Source organism: Bombus vancouverensis, chromosome 4 (assembly GCF_051014615.1).
Source record: "Bombus vancouverensis nearcticus chromosome 4, iyBomVanc1_principal, whole genome shotgun sequence".
Taxonomy (NCBI): Eukaryota; Metazoa; Arthropoda; class Insecta; order Hymenoptera; family Apidae; genus Bombus; species Bombus vancouverensis.
The window spans coordinates 421261-448758 of NC_134914.1; the positions used below are offsets into that span (position 1 = coordinate 421261).

General features: G+C 32.4%; 1 protein-coding gene and 1 long non-coding RNA gene across 3 annotated transcripts; one reads left to right on the forward strand and one right to left on the reverse strand.

Moving 5' to 3' along the window:
* Positions 1-26893, reverse strand: aPKC (protein kinase C iota type). Of its 2 annotated transcripts, XM_033342815.2 has the most exons (10): positions 26660-26893; positions 26137-26222; positions 24444-24661; positions 7303-7353; positions 5834-5919; positions 4545-4830; positions 3474-3926; positions 2229-2701; positions 1856-1971; positions 1-228 (listed from the first exon to the last, which is right to left on the reverse strand). In XM_033342815.2, exons 2-10 carry the CDS (start codon positions 26190-26192, stop codon positions 141-143), a joined length of 1827 nt encoding a protein of 608 aa, XP_033198706.1. In that variant the 5' UTR covers positions 26193-26222; positions 26660-26893; the 3' UTR covers positions 1-140. The 2 variants fall into 2 exon arrangements, with proteins under 2 accessions (XP_033198706.1, XP_076474356.1); XM_076618241.1 differs by lacking the exons at positions 26137-26222; positions 26660-26893 and adding an exon at positions 20906-22709 and having other exon boundaries at positions 24444-24570.
* LOC143302636 (uncharacterized) lies at positions 10005-21022 on the forward strand. Its single transcript, XR_013058271.1, has 3 exons — positions 10005-10483; positions 20543-20799; positions 20883-21022. It is a non-coding gene; the product is annotated as an uncharacterized LOC143302636 (long non-coding RNA).
* Positions 26894-27498: the final 605 nt, after the last annotated feature.

The following is a 27498-nucleotide window of genomic DNA, read 5'->3' on the forward strand; positions in this document are numbered from 1 at the left end:
TAACCTCGATTTCTTGAGCCGATGTTCAATAGGGGATCGATTCGAAGCTTCGCAAGTTTGTCTTGTAATTCGTACATGTAACATGACTGTAATTGTTGCTGATTTTGAGTATGACGTGGCACAATAACAAGCGGTTCTTGTCACACGCAGTCTTCTAAAGACATAAGTAATGGGTTCACATACTCAAAGCCTTCGAATTCGCTTTGATCGATCTTGTCGATCACTCTCCTGCAAAATATTTATTTATTTATTATTTATTATTATCAATATATGTATTTATCTTATTAAGAAAGCTTATTCTAGTTTATAAATATATGTTTAAAGAAAAAATATGTAAAGCTAATACAAGTATAAAAGCTTAAGACATATCGTTGTCTATTGTATAAAAATAAAAAAACTTCAAATTGATTTATTTAAAATGGCATTCAAATTATTGACACAATTTCCACAGAAACTAATATTTTAATTTACTTGAACTGAATTAAATTAAAATTTTCAATAATTTTTCTTTGAACTATATATTGTCTTTTCTTTCACATTGAACCATATATTGTCACAAATCACTATTTTTCCAAATGTTATTCTATATTATTTATTCTAGTCATATAGACAGAGTTAGTTAAAACACGGGATCACACAACTTCCTAAGTTGTTACAGGAAATTCAAAACTAGCTTATTAATATATATATATATATATATATATATATATATATATATATATATATATATCGGGTTTACATTAGGGTTAGGTTAGAATTTACATTAGGTTAGAATTAGGGTTAGGGGCGTGAAACGAATCTTCGTTTGGATTACATGTTGTCGTTATGCAACAGAGAAGACATTGACTAGTGCAAATACGATTATCATAGAACTGGACAAGTAACCGTGGTAATCAGACACTCGAGAAGCTAATGACAATGATCCCAGGCTCAATAACGAAACCGCGGTCGACGGGATGATAGATGAACGTGCTCACAAAATCTAAGTCGGACGCGTAATATTCACTGGTCGTAAGGTGTTACTCTTTTCGTCGATGAGATCGCAAGAAGGAATGAATTTCCGTCCCGATGATGCCACAGAGGAAAACTATGATGGAGTGTATCTAAGGGCACGACATCATCGAATTCGTCGAGAAAAGCCTTCGTTCGGAAAGTAAGGGAAATTGGCGTTGCTGCTAATTGGTCAATCTCCATATCGGTGGTTAGAAAAAGATGCTAGTTGCCCTCGAGAGAAAGTTGCTAGTGGGAGACGTTGTTCGTTGGGAAAATAGGTCTCCGCTATCTTCTCCTAGTTGGGACAAAGACTGTTTGTTTGACAGACTTAAGATTTATAACGGACCCTCAGGCTAGCTGAACATGTACTGCGGAGACGCATCGACATCTGGCAATCATCTTACTCGAAGAATAGGGTCTGCGTGTGGCGAGCTACGGGACAGAGACCGTTGGAATGTTTACTATCGCGGGTTACAACTATTTCCTTTTTAAGGAGAGCTATAGAATTACTCCATGCCTTTGTTAGACAAAGCGTTCATCCCGTAACCGCGGCTACGTTCGGCGACTGGCTGTCGCCTCGAGCCCAAGCTCATTATCACAAATCTCGAACAAATACAATCGGATCGAAAGACGACAATTGTTTAATTACTCCTATGATAGAATCTAGATTACGGTGTTAGGGGATTATCCCGAAGTTCCAAAGGGGAGGCTTCGATGTCCTTTCATCTCCGACATATATATAAGTTATATATATAAGCTTATTCTGAATTAGGAAACTTAATATTAAAGACAACTACTTAAAATTTTATTCTTAGTTTAAAACATAAAGATAAATTAGTAAATTCTTTTTAACAAAACTTACGGATCATCCGGTGTTAAATGAACTGGTTCATCTGTAAATTCTGGTGGGAAGTTTGCTAGATCACGATCAGAATCTAATCTTGGTTTATAAGGTGGTGTTACTTGTTTCTGCTCCAACTGAAAATTTATTAATTATGTTTAATATACGAAATACATTTCTTGCATAATTAATATCATACACAAGGCATTTGAAAATGACTTATTACAACCATCGTGGCATTATTCTACATCTCTGGATCAATAGAGATTTGTAAAAAAAAAGTTCGAGATTTTACAATTAGCTTTTCTCAATTTTTACAGCCTCGCTATATCTTTATATATATACTCTATGCTTTAACATTCTAATATATTTCCTTTTATATTATTAGAATTACCATTTCCCAATCTATTGCTTTGAAGAAGGGATGAGCAACAATATCAAGAAAAGCAGTTGGCCTTTTACCACAACCTAATCTTTCGTTTGGATCTTTGCAAAGGAAACCTTTAAGCACGGATGCTGCTTTGACCGATAACGATCTTGGTATACGAATTGTTTTCTGCAAAATAACTTGGAATAGATAATCTTCGGTATTTTGGTCTGGATTTTCTGACGCGCCCGCAATATCAAATGGGCTGCGACCTGCAAGCATTTCATACAGAAGTACACCAAGTGCCCACCAATCTACAGAGAAACTGTAATCTTCACCCCGCAATATTTCAGGCGCTATATAATTCGGAGTGCCACAGAACGTAGCGGTTGTATCACCCTCTCTAACGCCTTCCTTGCACATTCCGTAATCAGTTAATTTCACGTGCCCTTCGTGATCAAGTAGTACGTTGTCTAACTTTAAATCTCTATATATGATACCTGCACAAAGAAATCATACATTACAATCAATACAAATACATTGTACATTGTACATACATCTCGTACATTGAATATATTCATGTATCATCCGATTATTGAAAAATCATGTTAACAATGGATTTATTCTAGAAAATTTAAATCTAAAATTATGTTATTATTCCCCATATAATTATTACTTTACCGTTTTCAATTTTTAATTGTTTTTGTACATCAAAAATTAATCAAATAAATACAATTTTGGAGATGATTTGATATAGTATCAAAGAAACATAATAAAAAGATTCAGTGGAATATACAAAATTTAACAAAGGATATTTCAGTGAATTGTAACAAACATAATTAAATGATAAAATTTTGCCATCATTTTAAATATTCAAAATTTAAGCATTAATATTAATGTAATTATATATAGAATATGTAATCTCTTCCTATAGAAACTATACCAATATGTTCTGTAACTAAGAATAATAAAAAGTTTATAGGCTTATATATGACTCCTATTTCCTATTTTTATTAATAACTACTTACTAATAACTAAAGAAATGGAACCTAGATAGAGATTTGTTTAACCTACTAAACGTTATAACCAATACTTCATTTTCATCAACCAATTTTATTTATTATTGTATATTATGTGCACTCTATGCAATATTTTCAAAATTCTTTTAAATAAAATCCCGCAATTTAATTATTTTGCTTTTTGCATTATTTCATTTTTAAAGGGAAATTAGGCCTAGTTCTTTCTGGAAATAAAAAGGAGCATTTCTTTTACCTTTTTCGTGCAAAAAGTTCAAAGCGAGACTAATTTCAGCTGCATAAAATCGGGCATGTTCTTCCGGAAGACGGCGTTGTCGTTGCATATGGAACATCAGATCACCACCGCGTACAAACTCGATCACAAAGAACAGACGAGAGGGTGTCTGAAAGCATGAGTGAAGTCCCACAAGGAAAGGATGATTCGAGGCGGTTTCGAACACGTGTTTTTCCGTTTGCACCCAATCAATGTCCTCGTCATCAGTTACTAAGGCCTTCTTAATTACTTTCATCGCATAAATCCTCTTTGTACGCTTCAATTCAACCATCAAAACTTTCGCATAGGAACCACGACCGATTACCCTAATCAGTTCGAAATCATTTAACGAGTATTGCCTCTGCATATCATTTGAATTATCAGCATCATTTAATGTATCCAACGGCAATTCCTCCCTTTCTTCACTTCCAGTTCCTAAAAATATATTTAATTCAATAAGTAATCAGATGTATAAATAAGTCTAATCTTATTTTATAATATCTTTTGAATAATAGGTTCATCTGTTTTTATGAAGAAATACTAAAATATTGATTTAATATAGATTGCTTATTTTAATATTTTGTTAAAAATCTTTAAACATATAATATATTATGTTGTTTAATACAGTTTAATCAATAAAAGATTGTTCTCAACAAAAAATTCTACTTGTATTGTTCAACAATATTCTACTGTTACATTTTTAATAATTTATGTACCATCAATATCAAATTCTTATATACTTTCAAATAATAAATCTTTCAGATGCGCCCTTTTGAATTTCCAGACAAATAATCATAGTTTACAACTAATAAAATCATACAAAGTTCATAACTTGTTTTTTTATAATTATCTTGTATATTAACACATAAATAAATTTTTTGCAAAATTATTTGCAAAATTTTTATATATTTATAAAATTATCAATTGAAACCTGATATATTTCAAATTGTCGATAGTCTCCTTTTTGTAATACTGTTTTACGATTCCTAACGAAAGGAAGGTAAAATTCATTTTCTTCTTAAAATTTGCATATAAATATTCAAATATCCTTACGATTGCGTGAATGCTCCTCAATAATTGGTGACTCTGGTATCTCATCCTCTAGATGAGCTACTGGGCTGCATTGAACAGAATCAAGCTGTTGTTGATCGCCATTTCTGTCGATCGTCTGCGATTCGGTGCTTGGCATCTGCTGCTGTTGTTGCTGTTGAACACTCAGGCATGGTTTGCGCACCACCTTGTGACATTTCTTGTGCACTAGTAGCTTGCACTGAATACATTTGAACCCCTGCCGACCTAGCCCCCAAATCCGATCCTGGCAGAACGCGCAAAACGCTCGCTACGAAAGTTAGACAAGAAATTATTTGCGAAAGTCACTGTTTTCACATTTTGAACATAACTCGAGTATCGTATGAAATCTTGAGAATAAGGAAGCAAGCTAACTTAATTGAAAGGTCAAATTATTGCTTAGGACTTCTTGTTTAAGGAATAAAAATATTATATTTGGTTCACTTTTATATTCGCAATATTATGTATTAATCCTTTCCTAAATAATAGGAATACAATAAAAGTAGATTTTTGGTTTAACAATAATTCCAGTTTTTTAAAAAGTATTAAATACTAATATATTAACAAGAACTTTACAGTTCTTATTAAAACCTTAACTTTTGAACAAAAAGCCAGATACTAAAAATTTTTGCATCTAATCAACATTAATATTATAATATTTCCAAATTCTCCTTTGTTACAACATGTATATAGAAAATTCAGTACCATCAAATTTCCATCGAAAACTCTAAGAACACCATCATTCATACAATCAATTTTCTTAATCATTGCCTACAAAAGTTCTATTCTACTCATATAGAAATTACTTATTCCTTTTGCAATTGTAAAACTTTTTACTTATAATAAATCAATAAACTTGTTATTTAATATAAAGTTATTGAAGTTATTTAACTTCTATCAAATAGTACTATCACATTCTTACTTTTACACACTAAACATTACACATGAACCATTCATCTCTGGGAACGACCTACGTTATTTAAATAACAGAAACATTATTCTCAGTCTTAGGTATTCAATGGACAAATCATTACTATAATCAACGATTAAATATAGCATTTGATGTTCAACATTCACTAGCCAGCAAGTTCCTCTGAGCAGAAATTATAATTTTATCCATCTGTGCGATCTGAATGATGATGCATTGCAAACTTGTGACACAGTATAATTGTGCGTGAATGATGTGTGGAAAATGAAAACATAATAATGAGCTAAAAAAAAGAGGGGGGGGGGGAGTAACAGTGGAGCAGTAAGTTGAATGAAATGATGCTTACCCGATTGAAACGTTTCGCCTGAAATATATGACCATTCACTCGGTACAGCTTCCTCCATCTACGAGCGCCGCGTCTGTAGATGCTTCCTTTGGAAAATGAAAAAACATAAATATCACGAATGAACCAGAGAATTGATCTTCAATATTTGTCCTGATTTTGTTCTCTTTTTTAATTTCAGTTTCTCTTATTACTTCATCCGAAATACTAATTGAACAAAATAGGCATGTGTAGGCACGTGTCAACGATATTACATGCGCTATCGTAGAGATTCGAATGCTTTTAACGTTAGTTTCTCCTTAATTATGGCAATATAACACGAATTTCATTTAAAGTTATAGTACAATCTCGTTTATAAAGTTACAGTATAATTGCATTTAAAGTATATTCCCGTTGGAATACCGCATTGAAAGATTTGCAGTAAAACTGCGATTGGCTGAAGTCCCTCCATATTCCCCGATAGTCAAAACTATCCAACTATTGTACAATCTTATAAAGGCAAAACAATCGTGTATAAAACTTGTAAACACGATAAGGTCATCTTGATATTTAAGCGCGCGATATTTGAAATTAGAAATATTGACAAACGCAGTAGAAACATATTAATCGTAATTAGAATCTTCTGTTCGGATTTTGTTAACATGTTAACATATTGAAGTCCAACGTTGCGTTGACCCAACATTTTATATTTTTATTTACATCATCAAATTCTGTTTTCTAATATTATGACTATGAATGGGAATTCCAATTCCTTTTAATATTTCGCTCGCTGTTTCATTTATTCATTTTTTCATTTATTTATAATATTACGATAAACTATGGCTTGGTCCTTAGTGAGTTAATATATATGTTACACCTGATCTTTGATCTGTACGATATTTAGCATCACATGATCCAAAGATTCAAAAGATCCAACACATATATAAAATTTCATTTTCGATAATTATCGAAATATAAAATTTTATATTAACACTCAGATACTTATACATTTTTAAACATTAATTCGGAATTCATTTTTCTATTGATTTTCTACATGAGTAACAAATTGACAAAAAGTTTTTACAGAATCGTAATTAATTTGACAAAACCAAAAAGTCTGTTAATCTTTATCGTATAAATAAAGAATCAGGTGTACATATAAATTCATGTAAGTGATGAAACTAAAAATAAGCGCGCTAAGATTATCCATGTTTTATGAAAACTAAAACAGATCTGCTTGATTTTAAATGTAGCAATATAACATTCGAAAAGAACAAGCATCGACGGAAGAACAGAACGATTCTCCTCAACGTTCTCCATTTTCTTTTATCAACGGTTGATATAGCCAGACTACTCATATTCCTTTATAACAAAATCTTAAACTTATTGTTAATTGAACAACTCGCTGGCTAGTATTATTGAAAAATCGTTGAATCGTGAAATACTGTATGTTAATAGGTTAGAAATTTGTTTCTTTGGTGGTGAAAACTCACTGTCTTCTCCCTGACAGGGCATTCCTGGCGCAGGCGGCACATTAGGAAAAACTGTAACAAAAGTAAATAATTTTTCACTCTCATATCATGTACTGCGTTTTCATTCTGTTAATTAAAATAACACAGACTAAGTTTGAGATAGGAATATGAACATCAAAAAAAACAACTATATACTTCTTTAAATAAAAATTTTATTTGACCTTACTGTTCTTCTCGCGTATTCTTCAGCTCATAATGACCCTCGCAAAAAGAGATTAATGTTTTACAAATATTATGGAATTTATATGATTCGTGTTACTTATTATTTGTAGAAAAAGACACTTTTATGATTACGAGAATAAACATAAAATTGAAACAAATCTGAAGAGAACAGTATGGTTGAACTAGAAATTTTACCTTGAATCCTAGAATATTATATGAATATCCTAGAATATCCTAGAAATACACAATAAATATATAATAAATTGAACATGACTAACTTGTTATGTATAGTATAATATATAGAATCTCTAATTTATTGTAGTGCACTCAGAACGATCAAAAACCCAGCTGTAAGGCACGAAAAGAATATCTTATGAATATTCAGTCATGCAAAACAGGCATCACTATGATAATTAGTCCGGGGATCTACTCTTTCCAATAACTAATTCATTACTAGATTTTTGTTTAAATTAATACGCTTTTGCTTTACGTACATTTACAACGGTTAACGTGACTTTCTTTGCCACTTTTGTTTGATCTACAAGAAGAAAGATTTCTACTTTAGTTTCGGAAAAAGATTTTCTTTTCTATGGAGGTAGTCCAAACGGCATAACACATTCAAAAATAAGAAAAACAGCAGTACATTAAAAATTGAATTTTCTAAAGATATAAATAATATGCTATAGAAACCTGAAATAATAAATAAAAATTAATTGTATTAATAGAGTAGTAGTAATTATATTAGATTTTGTAAACATGTAAATAACATGCTATTTATTATAGAAATCTTAAATAATAATTTAACGTTAATTACATTAATAGATAGAAGACATCTATCACGTCAGGAAATTTTGCTTCATGCTAAGAAATTTTATATTACAGGGATCAAATGCAATGCATTCATTTCAATGTTAGTACACGTATTGTCGAAGCAAGTAAACAAATTAGAAAAAATTAATAAAATTAAAAAGTCTTTGAGATAAAATATTTACTATAATAATATAATGAAATTAAAACAGATTTGAATATCCAACACATTCAACTTTTAGCGATTCATATTCACAATTGCGAAATTTTTCATTATAGGTGAGACGTGAAATAAATCAAGTATATATCGAAATATAAACATGCTTGACTTGTTATTATGACAAATTGTATTTAGTATAAATGATAATTAAAAGTAAGGGAATAATATAAATCGTAACAATACAATATATGAAGTTCTCGATATAAAATTGATCAATTTAACCCGTTCATACTCAATATTTCATATATGCAATATTGGATTTTAAAAATTCTAAAGATTCTAAAAATTAAAAAAATTATAAATTTATTTTCGGTAAATTTTAGTGCATTATGTCTCCCTTACTATTGTTAATAATTGGCAGAAATGAATTATTCCTAAAATCTAAAGAAAAATTTTATCTTAGAAGGCTAAACATACATACATATGTATGTAATGATACAATTTGAATTAACATAAAATAATTAAATATTTTGTATGAATATATAAAAAGAATTATTTTTATACAAGTTTTCTTGTACATAGGGGACATTACATAGTATATATACTTTTTCTATAGTTGCAACAATGAAGAAGGTCAATAACATTATCTTAGTAAATGGTAATCGAAACTTCTGTAATGTACTTCTATAGAATTAATATTTTATTAGCTAATTGTATACACTATTTTTTTGTGGCGACATTTTGTCATTTATTTGTTTTGAAGTGGTTTCCTAATATTTCTTATCATAATGTTTGCAAATTGGAATATATCTAGTAAATAAAACCATTAAAAATTATTTTTCATTAATACACGCGGCCTAACATTTTTATTCATATTTAAACTGTCCAATTTTGAAAACCCTATGAACTTCTCAACCAATTCCAAATAATATAATAGAAAGTATATGTATGAAGATTACATAAAAATACGATATGCGTATACGATATGTATATTTTTATTGATTTTTTATAGTAATCACACTGTACGAAATATTTTAATATAAAATAGCTAAAAATGGAAAAGACCTGTTACGTCCAAATATACGAGAATTATACATTATGAAATATATGTGTGTACGAACGAAGTTTTGTAGAAGCCAAAAGTACAACTGTTAAGCCATCGAATATTTTAATATTTTAGATCTAATATTTTTAATTATTGAGATGAAATAACAATTTTACTAATATGAGAGTGATATTAAGAACATAATAAATTTTAAAAATATTCTGCGATACGTGGAAAATGTAACTTATCGTATTCTTTGTCTGTAGTCTTCGTACAGAACAAATATTACGTATATTCAAAGTTAGCAACTGTCTAGTGACTTATGAAGGTGGCTATATATACGCATGACTATATATATAGTCACAAAATTATAAAGCTGCTCTTCATAGCTAACGAACAGTCCACTTATATAAAAGCATAAAAAATAATTTGAACCACGTTCAACACATTTTGATATATCATATATAACAATAAATGGAAATACTAACGTAGATCGTGCATAACGCATATCGTCGTCATAACGTTATATCTATATTTCTGTTTAGCTCCGTTTAAAACATGGACAAAGTAAAGATGCCGATATTAGGATAATATACGCAACGTGTTCCAACACTACTTCCAAATCGTGTAACAAAGATAACGATCTATATTAGATCTGGAAACTCGTCGCCTGCCACACAAAGTATATCTCCTACTGTTACTTTCAGTCCAGAACCTGATCATAAAACGCGGCCCGATAACGGATAACATTAAATTCGATTGATGCGATCGTTGTTATCGCTTTTATCGCCGTAGACCTCGCTAGCGTAGTTGCAACCGTTGTTTTCAATGTCCGCCGTTTTGTCTCGAGCGCGTTAATCGATCGCTCGAAACTATCGAACTGTGAAGCTACTATTATAGGAATTAAAGGAAATCTTTATATGCTGTTCCAATTTTCACGGCGAAATAAAGGGTAATATAAAAGAAAGGTCAGTAATTGGTAATTTAAGAGCATATCGTAATGTAAGAGAAAATATCTAGTGACATATTGTCAAGTGTTTAGTGCGCATATATTGTGCGCATATTTAATTTGGCATGAAATATCCTCATAAATAATGATTATAAAATGTTTGTTGACAAAATTTAAATTTTTAATAAAGAACTAAATAGAACATCGTAACATCTTAATATTATTCAAGTCATTTAGCTGTCTTAGAAAGTAATTTGAAACTATTTAAACAATTTAAAAATTGTAAATTATTTGAGCGATTCAATTATTTCAACATTAGATCCAGATTCAATACTATATCTAGATTAGTTTGAAGTATTCTTACACGTACACCAAACGATGGCACAAAACGATAAAAAGATTAATCAATAATATTAATAAACAATGATACAAACTAAATTCATTATCAATCAGTATATCATAAAATTTTTTAACAATTTATTTTTTACAAATCATATAAATGAAAACTAAAACAATAGCAATTAATTACAATACTTTTTATTCAAAACACTTTTATGAAATATTTGTATAAAATACTCATGAAATACCACATAGTTTGTAAATCAATAAAACAATTTTGATTTATTTAAAATACACGTCCTTTTACTTTTTTATAAAAGATTAAAATTTAATTACTTTGAACAACATACTTTTATTTTTCTTTCATAAATTAAAAAATCCGTATATTTCACCGTAGAGTATTCTTCTCAGTTACTTTTCTATCGACTCTTTAAGATATATAATACATATGTTCTATATGTTAAAAAAAAAGAAAAACAATTTATTAGTATATATATATATATATATATATATATATATATATATATATATACTAATTAATATATATATATACTAATTAATATATATATATAAATAATATATATATATACTATATTAGTATATATATATATATATATATATATATATTATAATACTAATACTAGTATATATATATATATATATATATATATATATATATACTAATAAATTGTTTTTCTTTTTTTTATATATATATAGTATATATATATAGTATATATATGTCGGAGCGCACATTAGAATTAGGGTTAGGGGCGTGAAACGAATCTTCGTTTGGGTTACACGTTGTCGTTGTGCAATAGAGGAGACATCGGCTAGTGCAAATACGATTATTATAGAGCCGGACAAGTAACCGTGGTAGTTAGGCACTCGAGAAACTAATGACAATGATCCTAGGTTCAATAACGAATCCGCGGTCGACGGGATGATAGATGAACGTACTCACAAAATCTAAGTCGGATGCGTGATATTCACTGGTCGTAAAGGGTTACTCCTCTCATCATTGAGATCGCGAACGAGAATGCCTTTCCTGTCCCGATGATGCCACAGAGGAAAACTATAATGGGGTGTGTCTAAGGACACGAGATCATCGGATTCGTCGAGAAAAGCCTTCGTTCAGAAAGTAAGGGAAATTGGCGTTGCTGCTAATTGGTCAATCTCCATATCGGTGGTTAGAAAAGGATGTTAGCCGCCCTCGAGGGAAAGTTGCTAGTGGGAGACGCCACTAGTTGAAAAATATGTCTCCCCTATCTTCCCGTAGTTGGGACAAAGACTGTTTGTCTGTTTGAAGGACTTTAGTTAACTAAACCTTAAGATTTATAACGGGCTCTCGGGCTAGCCGAACATGTCCTGCGGAGACGCATCGACATCTGGCAATCATCTTACTCGAAGAATAGGGTCTGCACGTGGCGAGCCACGGGACAGAAACCGTTGGAATGTTTATTGTCTCGTGTCGCCCCGAATATTTCTTTTAAGGAGAGCTATAGAATTACTCCATACCTTGTTAGGCAAAAGGTTCATCCCGTGACCGCGGCTACGTTCGGCGACTGACTGTCGCCTCGAGCCCAAGCTCATTATCACGACTCTCGAACAATTACAATCGGGTTGAATAACTACAATTGTTCAATTACAGCTATAGTAGACTCTAGGTTACAATGTTGCGGGATTATCCAAAATTCCAAAGGCTCCGCTGTTCTTTCATCTCCGACACGGCCTTCCTGACTATCACACGTCCTCGTGTGTAACTAAAATATCGTGTTTTCTTTCATTAGATTCAACTGACATTATTTACGATTTAACTAAATGTCCAAGCAAGTCAAGGGTCCAGTGCAATAACAAAATTTCGTTCGGAGGCTTGACAACACAAAACTAAAAGAGAACAAGAATTTGTAGCGTTATAATTTGTATTCAAAGTGCTAGTTGCGTTCTGTGAGTCGCCAGACCGTAATGACACGACAGATCATGTTCGATTTCGTACACTGATGAATCTCAGTTGGTTGGATCATATTGCTACGTTGGGTGTATCACTATGGGTATATTGCAGATGTATGAAACATCACAGTGGATATATTGCAGACACGCAAAACGTCACTGTGGGTATATTACAGATGTATGAGACATCACAGTGGATATATTGCAGATACGCAAAACGTCACTGTGGGTATATTACAGATACATGAGACATCACAGTGGATATATTGCAAATACGCAAACGTCACTGTGGGTATATTACAGATGTATGAGACATCACAGTGGATATATTGCAGACACGCAAAACGTCACTGTGGGTATATCACAGATGTATGAGACATCACAGTGGATATATTGCAGATACGCAAAACGTCACTGTGGGTATATTACAGATATATGAGACATCACAGTGGATATATTGCAGATACGCAAAACGTCACTGTGGGTATATTACAGATGTGTGAGACATCACAGTGGATATATTGCAGATACGCAAAACGTCACTGTGGGTATATTACAGATGTATGAGACATCACAGTGGATATATTGCAGATACGCAAAACGTCACTGTGGGTATACACTACGACCACAACGTGGTGTTAATGATCCTCTGAGGTCAGTGCACTTGCATCGTTATTATCACCATCGTTGTCACCACCACAGACGTCCATCTCAGCAGGGGCGCAACTTTCTAGCATCTTTCTCAGTCTGTCATGTCTGTCCTTATATGATTGTTTGCCGTCTAAGGTTTTTAAAGTATATCTACCTCCTTCCAAAATCTTTGCTATCTCGAATGGACTTCTGAATTTCGGATCTAACTTCGTCTAGTTTCTTTCCTCGTTTTTGCATAATACAAAATCACCAAGGTTAAACCTAACTACCTTAGTTTTAGTTTTGTCAACTCCACCTTTATCGTACCTAGCACTAATTTCTATATCCTCTATTGCCCGCTGTCTTACATCAGAGATATCTACTTCTTTTTCTTCGATATTATCGGGTATCAATGAGTCGTAAGGTCTTTGCTGTTCCACCAATTAATAGTTCCAATGGGCTCGATTTAGTCACGCGGTTGGTGGTGCAATTTAAAGCCAGCCGTATTTTTGCCAACCGCGTCTAGCCACGATCGCCCGGTCGTTTCTATGATCGTGAACATAATTTTCAACGTACCGTAATACGCTCTACCTGACCGTTGGCCCTACTCGCACCGGTTGAGATTAAGTGGAGTTTTAGTGTTCACCTTGCCAGAAATCTTGGAATTCTTTACCCGTTAGGACACCTCTCTTGGTCCGCTATTATCCGGCAAGGACTGCCGAATAAAAATATAGTACTTAAGTGCTTTACCGGTACTAAGGAAATCTACTTTGCGAGTATGATGCAGATATGCGAATTTAGTGAAGACGTCGACCAAAACAATGACATACTCTTTCGAACCACTTTTACCGCTTAGTTTGCCCGTTATGTCCACGTGAACTGTATGCCAAGGTATGCTGGTCTTAGGTATAGGATGTAATTCAGCTTGTATTTTACCTGAACTGGCCTTTGAAACTTGACAAGCGTGACAGTTCTCTACGAATTGGCGAACATACTCCGCCATTCCTTCGAACCAGTAACACTCGCACGGTTTCTCAAGCGTTTTATCCCAACCTAAGTGCATAATTGACTGTTGCACATGGTTAATAACAGATCATCTAAAACCTCTGGGGACAATGGACAAGCAGAGAGTTCTGCCTTTTCTCTGTATTTTACGATGAAGGGTACCGGACCGTAACTCATACGTATTCGCGACGTCTTCCGCGAGCTCTTCGTTCTGTAATTTATTGACGATCCCAGAAATTTGGGAGTCGCGACGTTATTCCACTAATAGCTAGTCTTCGGAGATTTCGGTCAGATTGATTTCCTTCTCTATGACTTCGTTGATCGTAAGGTGATCCAAGTCTACGGGATTTCGCGAGACAAAATTTACGTGGGCCATTCGTTTACCTTCCCGGTACAGAATGTCAAAAGTAAAAGTTTGTAAGTAAGCCCACCACCTGTAAACCCTGTCATTTAAATTTACCTTACTACTGGAAGCCTTCAAAGGATTACAATCGGAGACGACAAGAAATTCTCGTCCGTGGAGATAATGACGGAAGTGCTTGACGGCGTTTACAACTGCTAGCGTTTCTAATTCGTAGGAATGATACCTAGATTCTGCAGGGCTAGTTCTTTTGCTGTAATATTCCACTACTTGATTTTTACCTTCAACCCTGTGCATTAAAATGACCTCCTATCCATCCGAACTAGCGTCGATACGAAGTTCTATCGGGTAGTTCGGGTCAAATACCATTAACACCGGCGCGTCGGTCAGGGCGGAAATTACCTTTTGCCTTATTTTTCCATGCCTATCTGTCCAAGTCATGTTTTTATTATCGGAAGTAAGCGCATACAAGGGTTTCATTACCCGTGAAAATTTAGGGACGAATTTTCGGAAATAAAGGGCTAAACCTATGAACTGCCTGAGCTGTGTGACGGTCGTTGACGCAGGTAAAGAACTCAAGGCGTGCATTTTACCCGGATTGGGACGAACTTCTCCGACGTAAATTACATATTCCAAATAGAGTACCGATGCCTTTAGAAAAGAACATTTTGAAAAGTTAAAGGAGAATCCGGCTTTTACAAGGGTATCTAGTACGGTGTGCAATACTTTTAGAGCTTGATCTATCGAGTCGGCAATAATTAGGACATCATCCAAATAGACGACAACGTACGAATGGCACGTTGGCTGTTATACGTGTTTTCAAAGGAATCTCAAGAACGATCTCTCGTTTCGTTTGTTCGCAACATCGAAATCAGCAGCCGCTGCTGAATACAATGAAGGAAAGTGTAGTACAGATCACTCCGACCAAATGATTTCTTATGTTACCACAATTAAAAAGGGTCAAATGTTACAGAAGACTTGGCACGCGACTACTCCTGAGGGTTTCCGTAGTAAACGCTTTGATGGTTTACAAAATTGTAGCAAGGAAGAACATAAATATTAGAATATTTAGACAAGTATGAGTTGCAAAATTATTAGGGTTGTCCGAAGATATAAGAATCCCCATTTTCGACGGAGTCAGCATAGTATCGCCGTCCCGAAAATGACTTCCGGAAGAAACATTAAACGCGCACGCACTTATGTTATGCAAATAAAGGACATCGAATGGATCGAACAAAGGCACAAAAGAATTCGAAGAAAACAACAACTTATTATCCAAATTGTTCATCGAGGGTAATCAATGCTGTATACTTCCTAGAATTAGGATGAATAGGGGTTTGGAGAAACCCACCGGCCATGTCCAGAATAATAAAATATCTCGCTTTTGCAATCTCGCGACTCGATCCGCAATGAGGGGTAAAGGCTACCGATCCGCGACCGTATGTTTATTTAGTTCTCGAAAATCTGTCTATCATCTATCTGTACCATTGTTCGTCTTCACGAGTAACACGGGGCTCGCGAACGGTGAATTACTAGGCTTTATGATTTTTGGCTGTAATTAAGTCGCTTGTTCTATCACGTACTACTCTGCGCTCGCGAAGTCTATTAGGACTCCTTGTACGGCGATGTTAGGATCAATTAATTGTACTTCTAACTGTCCTGTATTTTTTTGTACGAGTACGTAGGGAACCCGTAACGGATGAATCTCTGAATTTTCGAAAAGAAAGATTAATCGACTTTTATCACTACCACGTACCTCACTGTCAACTTCATTGACATCGATCTCGTTTTCAGCGGTTTTATTACGGGCATGAATTATTTTTGTTTTACACATAGCGAGGCTAGTTTGTGTAATATTACGTCAAGATCTTGGCTTAAAATTTGACGAGCAATCGCGATATCGTATTTTTAAATAACTATCAGCCAGGACATGAAAAATTTATCTCTAACCACTAACACCTGCAACGGGCAAGATTTGAGCGATACGTTTAGTACCAATATCTCTTATTCCTCGCATTACTACTATATCAATCGTTCTTTTGCCAGAAATTCTCAAGACTACGGATTCTTTAATTAGCGAACACTCGGCTCCGAAATCGGGGTAAAATGGAAACGACTCACCCGGATGGCTTGATCTACCAGTTGGCGCCTCCACTACGTGGAAGTCGATTCGACACTCGGTATTGAAATTATATTCAGGAAACTGCTTTGTAAAGGATTTTCCTCCATAATCAGATTGGTAGCTGCGCACCATGCAGCGGAGTCGAAAAATTGTTAGGTTCCACACTCGATTCTTGCACTAGCGACGGAATTAACTCGCGCACGATGGTCGTAAGCTCTTGCACTGTTATAACCGGCACTGATCCCACTTCTGATGTCGGAGCGCACATTAGAATTAGGGTTAGGGGCGTGAAACGAATCTTCGTTTGGGTTACACGTTGTCGTTGTGCAATAGAGGAGACATCGGCTAGTGCAAATACGATTATTATAGAGCCGGACAAGTAACCGTGGTAGTTAGGCACTCGAGAAACTAATGACAATGATCCTAGGTTCAATAACGAATCCGCGGTCGACGGGATGATAGATGAACGTACTCACAAAATCTAAGTCGGATGCGTGATATTCACTGGTCGTAAAGGGTTACTCCTCTCATCATTGAGATCGCGAACGAGAATGCCTTTCCTGTCCCGATGATGCCACAGAGGAAAACTATAATGGGGTGTGTCTAAGGACACGAGATCATCGGATTCGTCGAGAAAAGCCTTCGTTCAGAAAGTAAGGGAAATTGGCGTTGCTGCTAATTGGTCAATCTCCATATCGGTGGTTAGAAAAGGATGTTAGCCGCCCTCGAGGGAAAGTTGCTAGTGGGAGACGCCACTAGTTGAAAAATATGTCTCCCCTATCTTCCCGTAGTTGGGACAAAGACTGTTTGTCTGTTTGAAGGACTTTAGTTAACTAAACCTTAAGATTTATAACGGGCTCTCGGGCTAGCCGAACATGTCCTGCGGAGACGCATCGACATCTGGCAATCATCTTACTCGAAGAATAGGGTCTGCACGTGGCGAGCCACGGGACAGAAACCGTTGGAATGTTTATTGTCTCGTGTCGCCCCGAATATTTCTTTTAAGGAGAGCTATAGAATTACTCCATACCTTGTTAGGCAAAAGGTTCATCCCGTGACCGCGGCTACGTTCGGCGACTGACTGTCGCCTCGAGCCCAAGCTCATTATCACGACTCTCGAACAATTACAATCGGGTTGAATAACTACAATTGTTCAATTACAGCTATAGTAGACTCTAGGTTACAATGTTGCGGGATTATCCAAAATTCCAAAGGCTCCGCTGTTCTTTCATCTCCGACATATATATATATATATATAGTATATATATATATATATATATATATCGAACAAACATTTATTTCCCAATTAGTGGAGTAAAGCTGCAAAAATTATTGAGATATTAATTGTAAATATTCAAAAAAAAGCTACAACCTGAAAAAGCTTTTTATTTCAATTTCATTGAATTTTAGTTAGAAAAATATAGAAAATCAAGCATCATTTTTATTCAGCTGAAGTATTCTAAATCTTCTCTATGAACAGAGAAGATTGAAAACAGATCTTTCAAATTTATGTTACAAAAGACAGCAACAAATAAAAGATAAAAAAGAAATTTTATATATCATATAAATTCAAAAGATAAAAATATTCTTTTTTTGAAAGTGAATACAATATTAAAATCATCTTCGTTTCCTTAAATGTGCTTCTTCATAGTTTTTCTCCTAATATAATACCCTTTAGCATCCTACAAAAATGTGTAACTTTCATATACATATGTACATATATTTTACATCTTTCTTGCCTTAGTCTTTTGAAAACAAAGGTAAGAAAATATTCTGAGTAGTCAATTGTAACTTGTAGTAGTGTACTAAAAGTACACTAATTTGAAAGAAAAAGATATTATATAGGCGATGTTTCATTTATTTCAGATTTTTAAATAGCTTACAATTATTTATTTTTAGTAATAGAAAAAATTATGCCGGATCAAAGTTAGTTGGTTCAAAATTGTGATTCATGATTTTCTTCTCTTAAAATAATTTTATTCGAGTTTTGAAGGATAACAATACCTTTCTCAAGTGAAATTAGATGTATAAAAAGTTATTGAAGCATTTTAACTTCAAGATATTTTAATTTTAATTGTTAAATTCATGAAGTTAAAATTAAATGTAGAAAATATCGATTGATATTTGAAAATATCAAATCCCGCTTTTAAAAAATGCCGCTGTCCTTCAAAACTTGAAAAAAGAAATGACGTTGGAAGATGAAAATCATAAATCACAATATTGATCACTCTAAACCAACTAACTTTATCCTGATACAATTTTTCTACCAATAAAAGTAATTATTTATATATTTAGAAATCTAAGATAATTATAGTACCCTATATATATTATAGAAGAACTATACTATTTTTTTATATATTAAAGATTTCTAGAATTTTGCGAAGTTGAATTCACTTGTTTTTAATGTAAAATGAAAAATTTCGGTACATTATGATATTAACTAAAAATATGAATAACGTTGATAAGATTTAATTTAACATATTCGCGATGACGTGATCCAGCATAAACAAAGAAAATTTATACAAAACCGTATACATGCTTATCTCCATAACGAATTTAAAAAGTTTCAGTCGCTTGCCAAGTAGTTTGCATCATATTCAAAAGTTTCTCAATAGAAAATTACAGAGCAAGCACATTGGATTGAATTATTAAGTTTCTTGTATCTTTAAGCATCGCAATCTTATTTTCAGCGATTCTGAAAAGTGTATTATGTATAGTATTTTGAAAAAATATATTAACAGTATCTATTTATATTATCTTTCGGAAATTGTTATCGAATATTTTCGTCTATGTATTTACTTATAAGGAGATTATGTTTGTACGTCCTGGGTAGCAACATTAGTGGAAAAAATTAACGTGTAAAAGATCATAATCTGAACCTCAATGTTCATAAACTGCTGTTTCATCTTTTGATAGCGAGAATTAAAAGATAAAAATTGACGAACAATAAAACCAAAAAGCAAATAAACCTAAAAAATATAATAATGAAAGTATCATGAGAAATATAGTGTAAGCCACTTAAGTGAATATTCTGTACAGTGCATAAAATGTAATGTATGGATATATGAGAATTGCACCGCATGTAGAGCAGAAGATGATCTTCAATATTACCTTTAGTCTAGATGGAGGGCAATATCGTATAGTGTATAATACAGTTCTAGTCAACGCATGAACTAATATCGGAAAAAGAGATTTTGTTTTAGTTTATTTTTATTAATTTGGACACTACGTTTGAACTTTCGAGTTTTTGTTATTTTTTGTTCATTATGAATTGATTAATTAATAATCCACAAATTCCTTTTCATAAATTCTCTAGATTCTGAAGAATTAAAATAATTAACTGTAGAACTATTTTATACAAATTCTATCCAAACAAAAACGAAATTAATAAACAACCGTTAAATTAAAAGGAACTTCTTACATATTAATAATCATAACTATAACTTGTTTTCAAATATTCATATCTTAATAAAAATGTTCGGTTTCTCTTTAATAAATCGAGAATTCAATAAACTTGTATTCTCAAATAAAATTTACTTTCAATAAAATTCATAAATATTGATAAAACATTAAAAATAATATTAATTAATTAATTTTCGAATGCGAAAGCACGTCATATGTTAAATATCTTAAACTGAAACAACAAACATAATACAATTTATTTGTATGCACAGAGACAGTGAAAAATGCAAGCTAGAATAGATAAAATAAGCGGATACGTAAGAGTCTCAAGTAAGAAAAAGACACTAGATTTCTCTCGATCGACATCGATCGGCTTCCTTCTGTACTCGACTCATTGCTCCATTCTTACCACTAAAAACCAGCTGCTCGTCTAAATCAATACCTATATATCGTGCAATCTGAAACTATCTATAAAACCAGGAAAAGAGAGAGAGAAAGAAAAAGAAAACTAAGAAAACAATAACTTCCAGTAAGTAATTAGAACAGAGTATTCTATTATCGTGCTTCGTAGCAACAAATAATCGGCCTTTTTAAAGATTGAATTGCCTTTAGCGCGGAGCCAGGTGAAAACCTACCCCAGGTGATGTCGTTGAACCAAAACTGCGAAGATCCGCTTGTATCATCGATCAAAGATGGCATAGTCGGTGCAGAATCCGGCTGAGGATTACACGGCCCGTGAACACGACATGTACTAGTCCCTATACCTCGATTAGCGGTCGCGTACATCATCTCTGTTGCAGTAACCTCATCGATATCAACCTCAGAAGTATCATCGATGCCTTTATCGCAGAGTAACTTAATCCTAGACGAGGAGGTTCCAGGCTGCGCGAATATATCGTCACGAGGACTGTTATGAGGCGAACATTCTGTTCTCAAACCGGCAATAGGCTGTTCGTATTCCGCTGAGTCGCTACTGGGCGACGGCGGGTAGGTGCTGGTGCTTGATTTGATTGGTCGATCTCGTGGCAGGACTTGGATAGCAGTGGACGAGGTGGAGGGTCCTCCTTCGACGCCAGGAATCCTTCGCCCAACAGCAGCTGCAGCCGCAGCCGCTGTAGCCGCGGAGTAAGAATAGAAGGAACCACCCTGTATCATCATACTGCAGGGTGGTTCCTCCACTGCGACACCAGGCCCTGTAGGCACGCCAGAGGAAGAGCCAGCGAGCTCACCTTGCACTTGCTGCACACCGTACATTCCCTGTGAAATTCCCGTCTCAGCTTGGTGATACTGTTGTTGCTGGTGCTGATGCAATGTCTGATGCTGTTGTTTATCTTTCTCGCGACGTGGCGACCGACCCCGATCGCTAACCGACGTTGCGCTCCAATAGCCCCACGCCATTTTAATTTAGTAGTATTTATCTTGAAGTATTTTTGTTTCGTCTATCCTGGCTGTCTAATATCGTCCAGCAGTAATACACCACTGGCTCCCGTCTTTTACTCGCTACTACCCTCTAACTCCCACCCCAAATTTTCCCTACTTTCCTTCCTAGAGGTAGATGCGCACGCTCTTTCTCTATCTCTGTCTCGTTTCAACTGGATATCTTTGCCCGGATTGTCTCTCTCCTTCTTGCTCCTCCGATGATCACTGTCCTCGTCTTTTACCCGTGGCCCGACCTCTTGCAGGAGAACCCGGCTGAGAATGCGACGAGTCAGCGCGATCGATGCTGGTTTATCGCCACTTTTGCTACCTCTTCGACAGCGATTGTTAAAGCTGTGATGTCACTAACTCTCGACATGAATTGACGACCATTGAAATCTTCCACCGCGAACTGAGAGGAGTGCTCTGTTATCGTTCCACGTTTCAGGCTAATCAACGTATAATACTATCTTTCTCTCTTTTGCCTCAATTCGAAGTTTTCGCTTTCTTTACTTCGTATTTTTAGTTCGTTTCGTGGTTTTGTTTTCTTTACGTGTCTTTTTGGGTAAATTATAATCTTCTAATGTCTAAATGCGTATGAATTGAGTGTTCAAACGTACTTGCGTGAGAAAACTTCCTAGTTAATCGGTCCGCGTAAGAATATCGACTGCTGTCGCGGGATTCGTTAACTACTGCCGCCGCCCGACGCGCTTTACTCCACGAAATGCGCAAACGCTGGAATAAAGGCATACTCTGGAAAACAGGACTGTTTCCTCTTCAACAAACTACCCGACCCTTCCCCCCCCCCATCTGTTTTCAACTCTTCCTCGTCCTCAATATTCTTCGCTTATTATGGTTCCTTCTTTTTCTGTAGTGCTCTCCTCGTCTTATTATTCTTTCACTGCGTTCACTTTTCACTCTTCCATTGCGTCTTCCGATTAGCACTTTTATCAATTTATTTCATCCTTCTAATAAGCGCTCTATTCTCTAGCGTTTTAACGGAAAATGGCTTTTTGTTGGTTTCTATTGGCATTTTGAATTATGTATTTTTTGTATACTGGTTGTTCCAGCAACCATGATACAATCGGCAAGGGGATGGTTCTATGTGAAAAAATAAATTGAAAATACAAGTACAGAATAACATTTTTTCATACGGTTCTTCGTTTTTGAGAAAATCGAAGTTGAACATTTTTTTAGTATATATACGTAACTTGACTAATTACCGACTAGATACGAATAAACAATCAACAAGAGGTTATTCTGCATGCTAAAATAAGTCAAAAATATAGAATAAAATTTTGTCATTCATGGTCTTGTCTCCAAGAAAATAGAAATTGTACGTGTTTAGTTAGAAACTGACCTGGTACACGTGCATGTACTTAATCGATTTTCAAATTTCACATAACACACGCGCGCGAGCGCATTTTCTTGAGTACTAAGAATTTTGCGAAAAATGTGATTCTACATTTTCGCATGTAAAATAATCTTTTATTGATTGTTACCGCCTATCCAAACCAGAATTAGCTAATTTTAAGTATACTTAACAAATTTAAAAAATCGACTTTTTTGAAAACAAAGTGTCATATGAATAAATTTTATTCCATATTTACGACTTATTTTTTTATGTTGAATCACCCCTTTACCGATTGTAGTTGCTAGGATATCCTGTATACTTAGAAAACTTATTTGTGTAGATTAAACTTAGTATAAAAGCTGATTATTAAATGTAGCACTAATTATTAAATGCGGATAATTATGGACTTACAGTACGTAAGGAAATATGTGATGTTCTCTGTTAATTAATCATAAAGATGTAAAGAATTATTTTTAAATGTTTAAATGTTGTTACAGGAAATGCGAACGAAAACAATGGTTTAAATTCAATCCAGTTAATCAGTAAATTAAGCTCGATTCACCATTCGTGTTATTGCAACATACTACGTAAGTGTATGTAACCAGTTAGAAAACACTATGACTCTCAAACTAATAATGTTTCGTGAAATATATAAAATACTCAATTATACATATTAAATATTTATTCGGATTTTGTCATATAAATTACGCGATATATATATAATGTGAAAAATGTGACATATAATATAGTGTATATATATATATATATAATACATACAATATATACATAGTATGTATAATATATATATATATATATATATATTATATATATACTATTCAATAAAATATGTAATTTTGTAGATTAGTATTATAAATAAATTATAATAAATATTAATATACATCTAGTAATATGCACACAAATAAATTTTCACATGTAGCATTTTCAAACTTATATTCCACTCATATACATACATATAAGGATGTAAGTAATTGAATTAAATTGTATTGTTATTTAAATTTGGCAATATTTTAATATTAATATAAAATAAATTGTTTTAGGTAAAACCTATTATAACTATATTTTAATTTGAAATGTTGCTTATTGCGCTTTAAAAGTTTTAATCCATACATTTGATAATATATTTTGGAGAATTCTTTTAAACAAAAGCTTACTACATGATTATATGGTATAGATCTATTAACCTGTATAATTAATGTATACTTTTGTTTCAAAAGAGGTATATTTATGTCCTTGTATTTGTGTCCTTTTATCTCCGACATATATATACTTCATTCAAATGTAAAAAAGAACTTTGTTAATATTTCTAAATTTCTCAAATAATAAGAAAATTTTATGAAGACACATATTATCTCAAAATATATTACGGTATAATAAACACTTACCATGTATAGTTATTTCAGTATCCTTTTCTAGTTCATAGAGACGCAATGCTTCATCCAATTCATGTTGGGAAGCAATCCTACATGGATCTCCTTCATCATCAACCCATTTCATTGTAAATTGATCTGGCCCTGCAGCACCAAATCCACATATTGTACGCATTTCTTCCCGTAAGGTGTCTACTGAAATGCCAGGAGTGATATACGTAATCTGCACTTCCCTAATACAAACATAAGTCATTATAATTTTTCTCTTTCTTTAAAAACTCATAAAATGATAAAATTTCTTGTTTTGTTACATATAATATACAATCGCGCGCGCATATCAACATGCAGCTTACAAAATTTAAAATCTTAATATTAGTTTTCATTAATGTAAAAAAAATCAATAAAAGAACATTATAGTAGAGATTATTTAAAAAGGTTAGCAAAAATTGATGGCTATGTTTATGTATATAACTTAATATGTTACTTTTATTGATGACTAAAGTTGTTCATTTTATTTTATCGAAATCCTACATGACTTAAACAATAATCTTCTTTTCTTATCTAGAAATAAATAACACTTAAATGATTTTATAAAATTATTTGATTTTAAATAATTTGATGCATCTTTAATTTTGAAGAACAATTATTATCCAAAACCATATAACAATCTTATGGAAAATACTGAATACTAGGAGTTATAATATAAATATAAAAATTATTTACATATAAATAGTTATAAATGGTCAAATAAAATCATAAATAACTGAAATAGTTATTGGTTAAGTTTTTTAAACGTTTTACCATGAAAACCTATTTTATATTTTTTTTTATTATATTTTGCCCTTTTTATTGTACTTTATTAAACTTTGTACATATATTTGGAAGCAAAATGTGTAGGATTTACTTAATTTATTAATACATAACTACTCTATCAATGTGGCTTATATATGCATAAACTCATATATTTTTATGTTTTCATTTTATATTTGATATTTATATTTTATATTTCATTTTATGTTCATCCATTATAAGCTTAGGTAATAAATGAATTTCAAATATAAATTAGAAAATAATATCACAAAAATTATTAAGTAGCTATGTAAGTAGAGAACAATATTTCTTTGTACATATTTTTATATCCATATACAATAAATCCACATAAAAATAATTTTATACCGAAAATATATACATATACACTGAATGCATGAGTACTATATACATTATAAGGTACCTAACGCTAATCCTAGCTATTACTATAAAACTGTATTAATACACATGTATCATTATTATACACAAAATATTTTATCAGCTAAGTAGTAATTTAAATAGTAATAACAATAATGGTGGTATTTTTATTGAGTTAAAAATAAGTCAATTACAAAAAGAAAATATATATATATAAACTAACTTCTTTTATTATTGAACGTTACTTGTATTAAGCTCAATAGCATTAAACTAATAATAGCATAAGTTCATGATTTCAATTAACATTGCCATATTCTAAGCAAAAATAATATCATAAAATAATATTAATTAATATCAAATTAATATTTATTATCATATATATATACTACCTTATCTTTAACAAAAAATTTTTCTATATCTATATTCCCAAATTTTCTTTACTATTTTAACTAACAATTTAATATACTTGTTTTATTAACTCTAACTTATTAAATTAAGATTCCAAATAAATCATTTGTATTACCCATTATAAACGATTTTCACTCGAATATCATCGCTTTCTATTGTCTGTGTAGGCATTTTTATTTGGTACCAGAACTCTTCTTCCTACTGAAAAAAGATTATATTATTATCAAGCAAAGCAACATTAATAGAAATAAATTAATTACACAATGATAAACATTGCAATAGATATTTGATTATAAATTTGTTATTTATTTACAATATTATACATTCTTTCCTAAATAACTTTTCTCCTCAAACTAGTAAAATATACAAATTTTGTAATTAAGATTTTTATATTCAGAAATAATATAATGTAACTGTAATGTTCCTAAATCAGTTACTATAACAGTTTATTATGACATAATAAACGAGAACGACATGATTAAGAACCTACAAATTCAAAAGAACAATTCTCTATATTTATTCTTATACGTTTTAAAGATCAATTAAAATAATTTAAACTTACAAACTAAAGTACTTAATGATCATTGTAATACACAAAAACTAGTTCAATTGAACTGTCTCAATTTTCATATACGTACAAGTTTTAATTCGAGCACGAAGATTTTCTCCGAAATATGCTTGAATTTCTACGCCAAATAAAATATTTTGCTGTATTTCTTCAAAAGAAAGAAACGCTTGTCTTATTTCATAAATTATTTGCTAGAAAAAATCATATAACAAACACAAAATTGGAAAGCACTTAACATAGCAAAACGCGTTATCACTTGGCAGCCGCCATGTTTATTAGATACACATCTTCCTAAGGAAATCTCTATTTTCCCTATAAAACGACGCATATGTATAGGTATATTCCATTTATCAGAAATATTTATCTTTCGAAAGAATTTATTAAAAAAATTTGAGCAAAAATTTAATTATCATCATTATAATTCCGATATCAACTAAATTATTTTATCTCGATTAGTTGATCGTGATCAGTCATGACTATATAATGAAAATTATTCAGTTTACTCAAAAATTATAAATATGTAATACCGCTTTTACAAGTGAATTTATATTGATATGATTTAAATTAATGTATATAACTATAATATTATACAAAATTTATATAGATGCATATAACAACGCTGTATTTAAATATTATGTACTTTTATTTTAAAATTAAATTATATATATAGTACTTGTATTTATATCTTACATGCTATTATTTAATTTTATTACAATATCTTATATATGAGTTATACAATAATTAAAATTTATAATTTATTAATACATCTTTCGTAATTTGTATCAGCAATCTATTTGCATAAGAAATTAAAAATCCTTGCTACTAGCACTTTATATTCTTCTTATTAACTTGGGATAGGATAGGTAATTATAAGAATTTTAAGGCGTGGTGAATTTCTGCAGTTATCTT

Excerpts from the sequence above, each read along its gene's own strand:
- aPKC (XM_076618241.1), bottom strand. The coding sequence starts at position 21,668 with ATGGCGTGGGGCTATTGGAGCGCAACGTCGGTTAGCGATCGGGGTCGG. Across the intron at positions 7,354-20,905 it reads GTTCAACGACATCACCTGGG|TTTTTCCTAATGTGCCGCCT; the intron begins GTAGGTTTTCAC and ends CTTTTGTTACAG. Across the intron at positions 4,831-5,833 it reads AGGCGAAACGTTTCAATCGG|CGAGCGTTTTGCGCGTTCTG; the intron begins GTAAGCATCATT and ends TAACTTTCGTAG.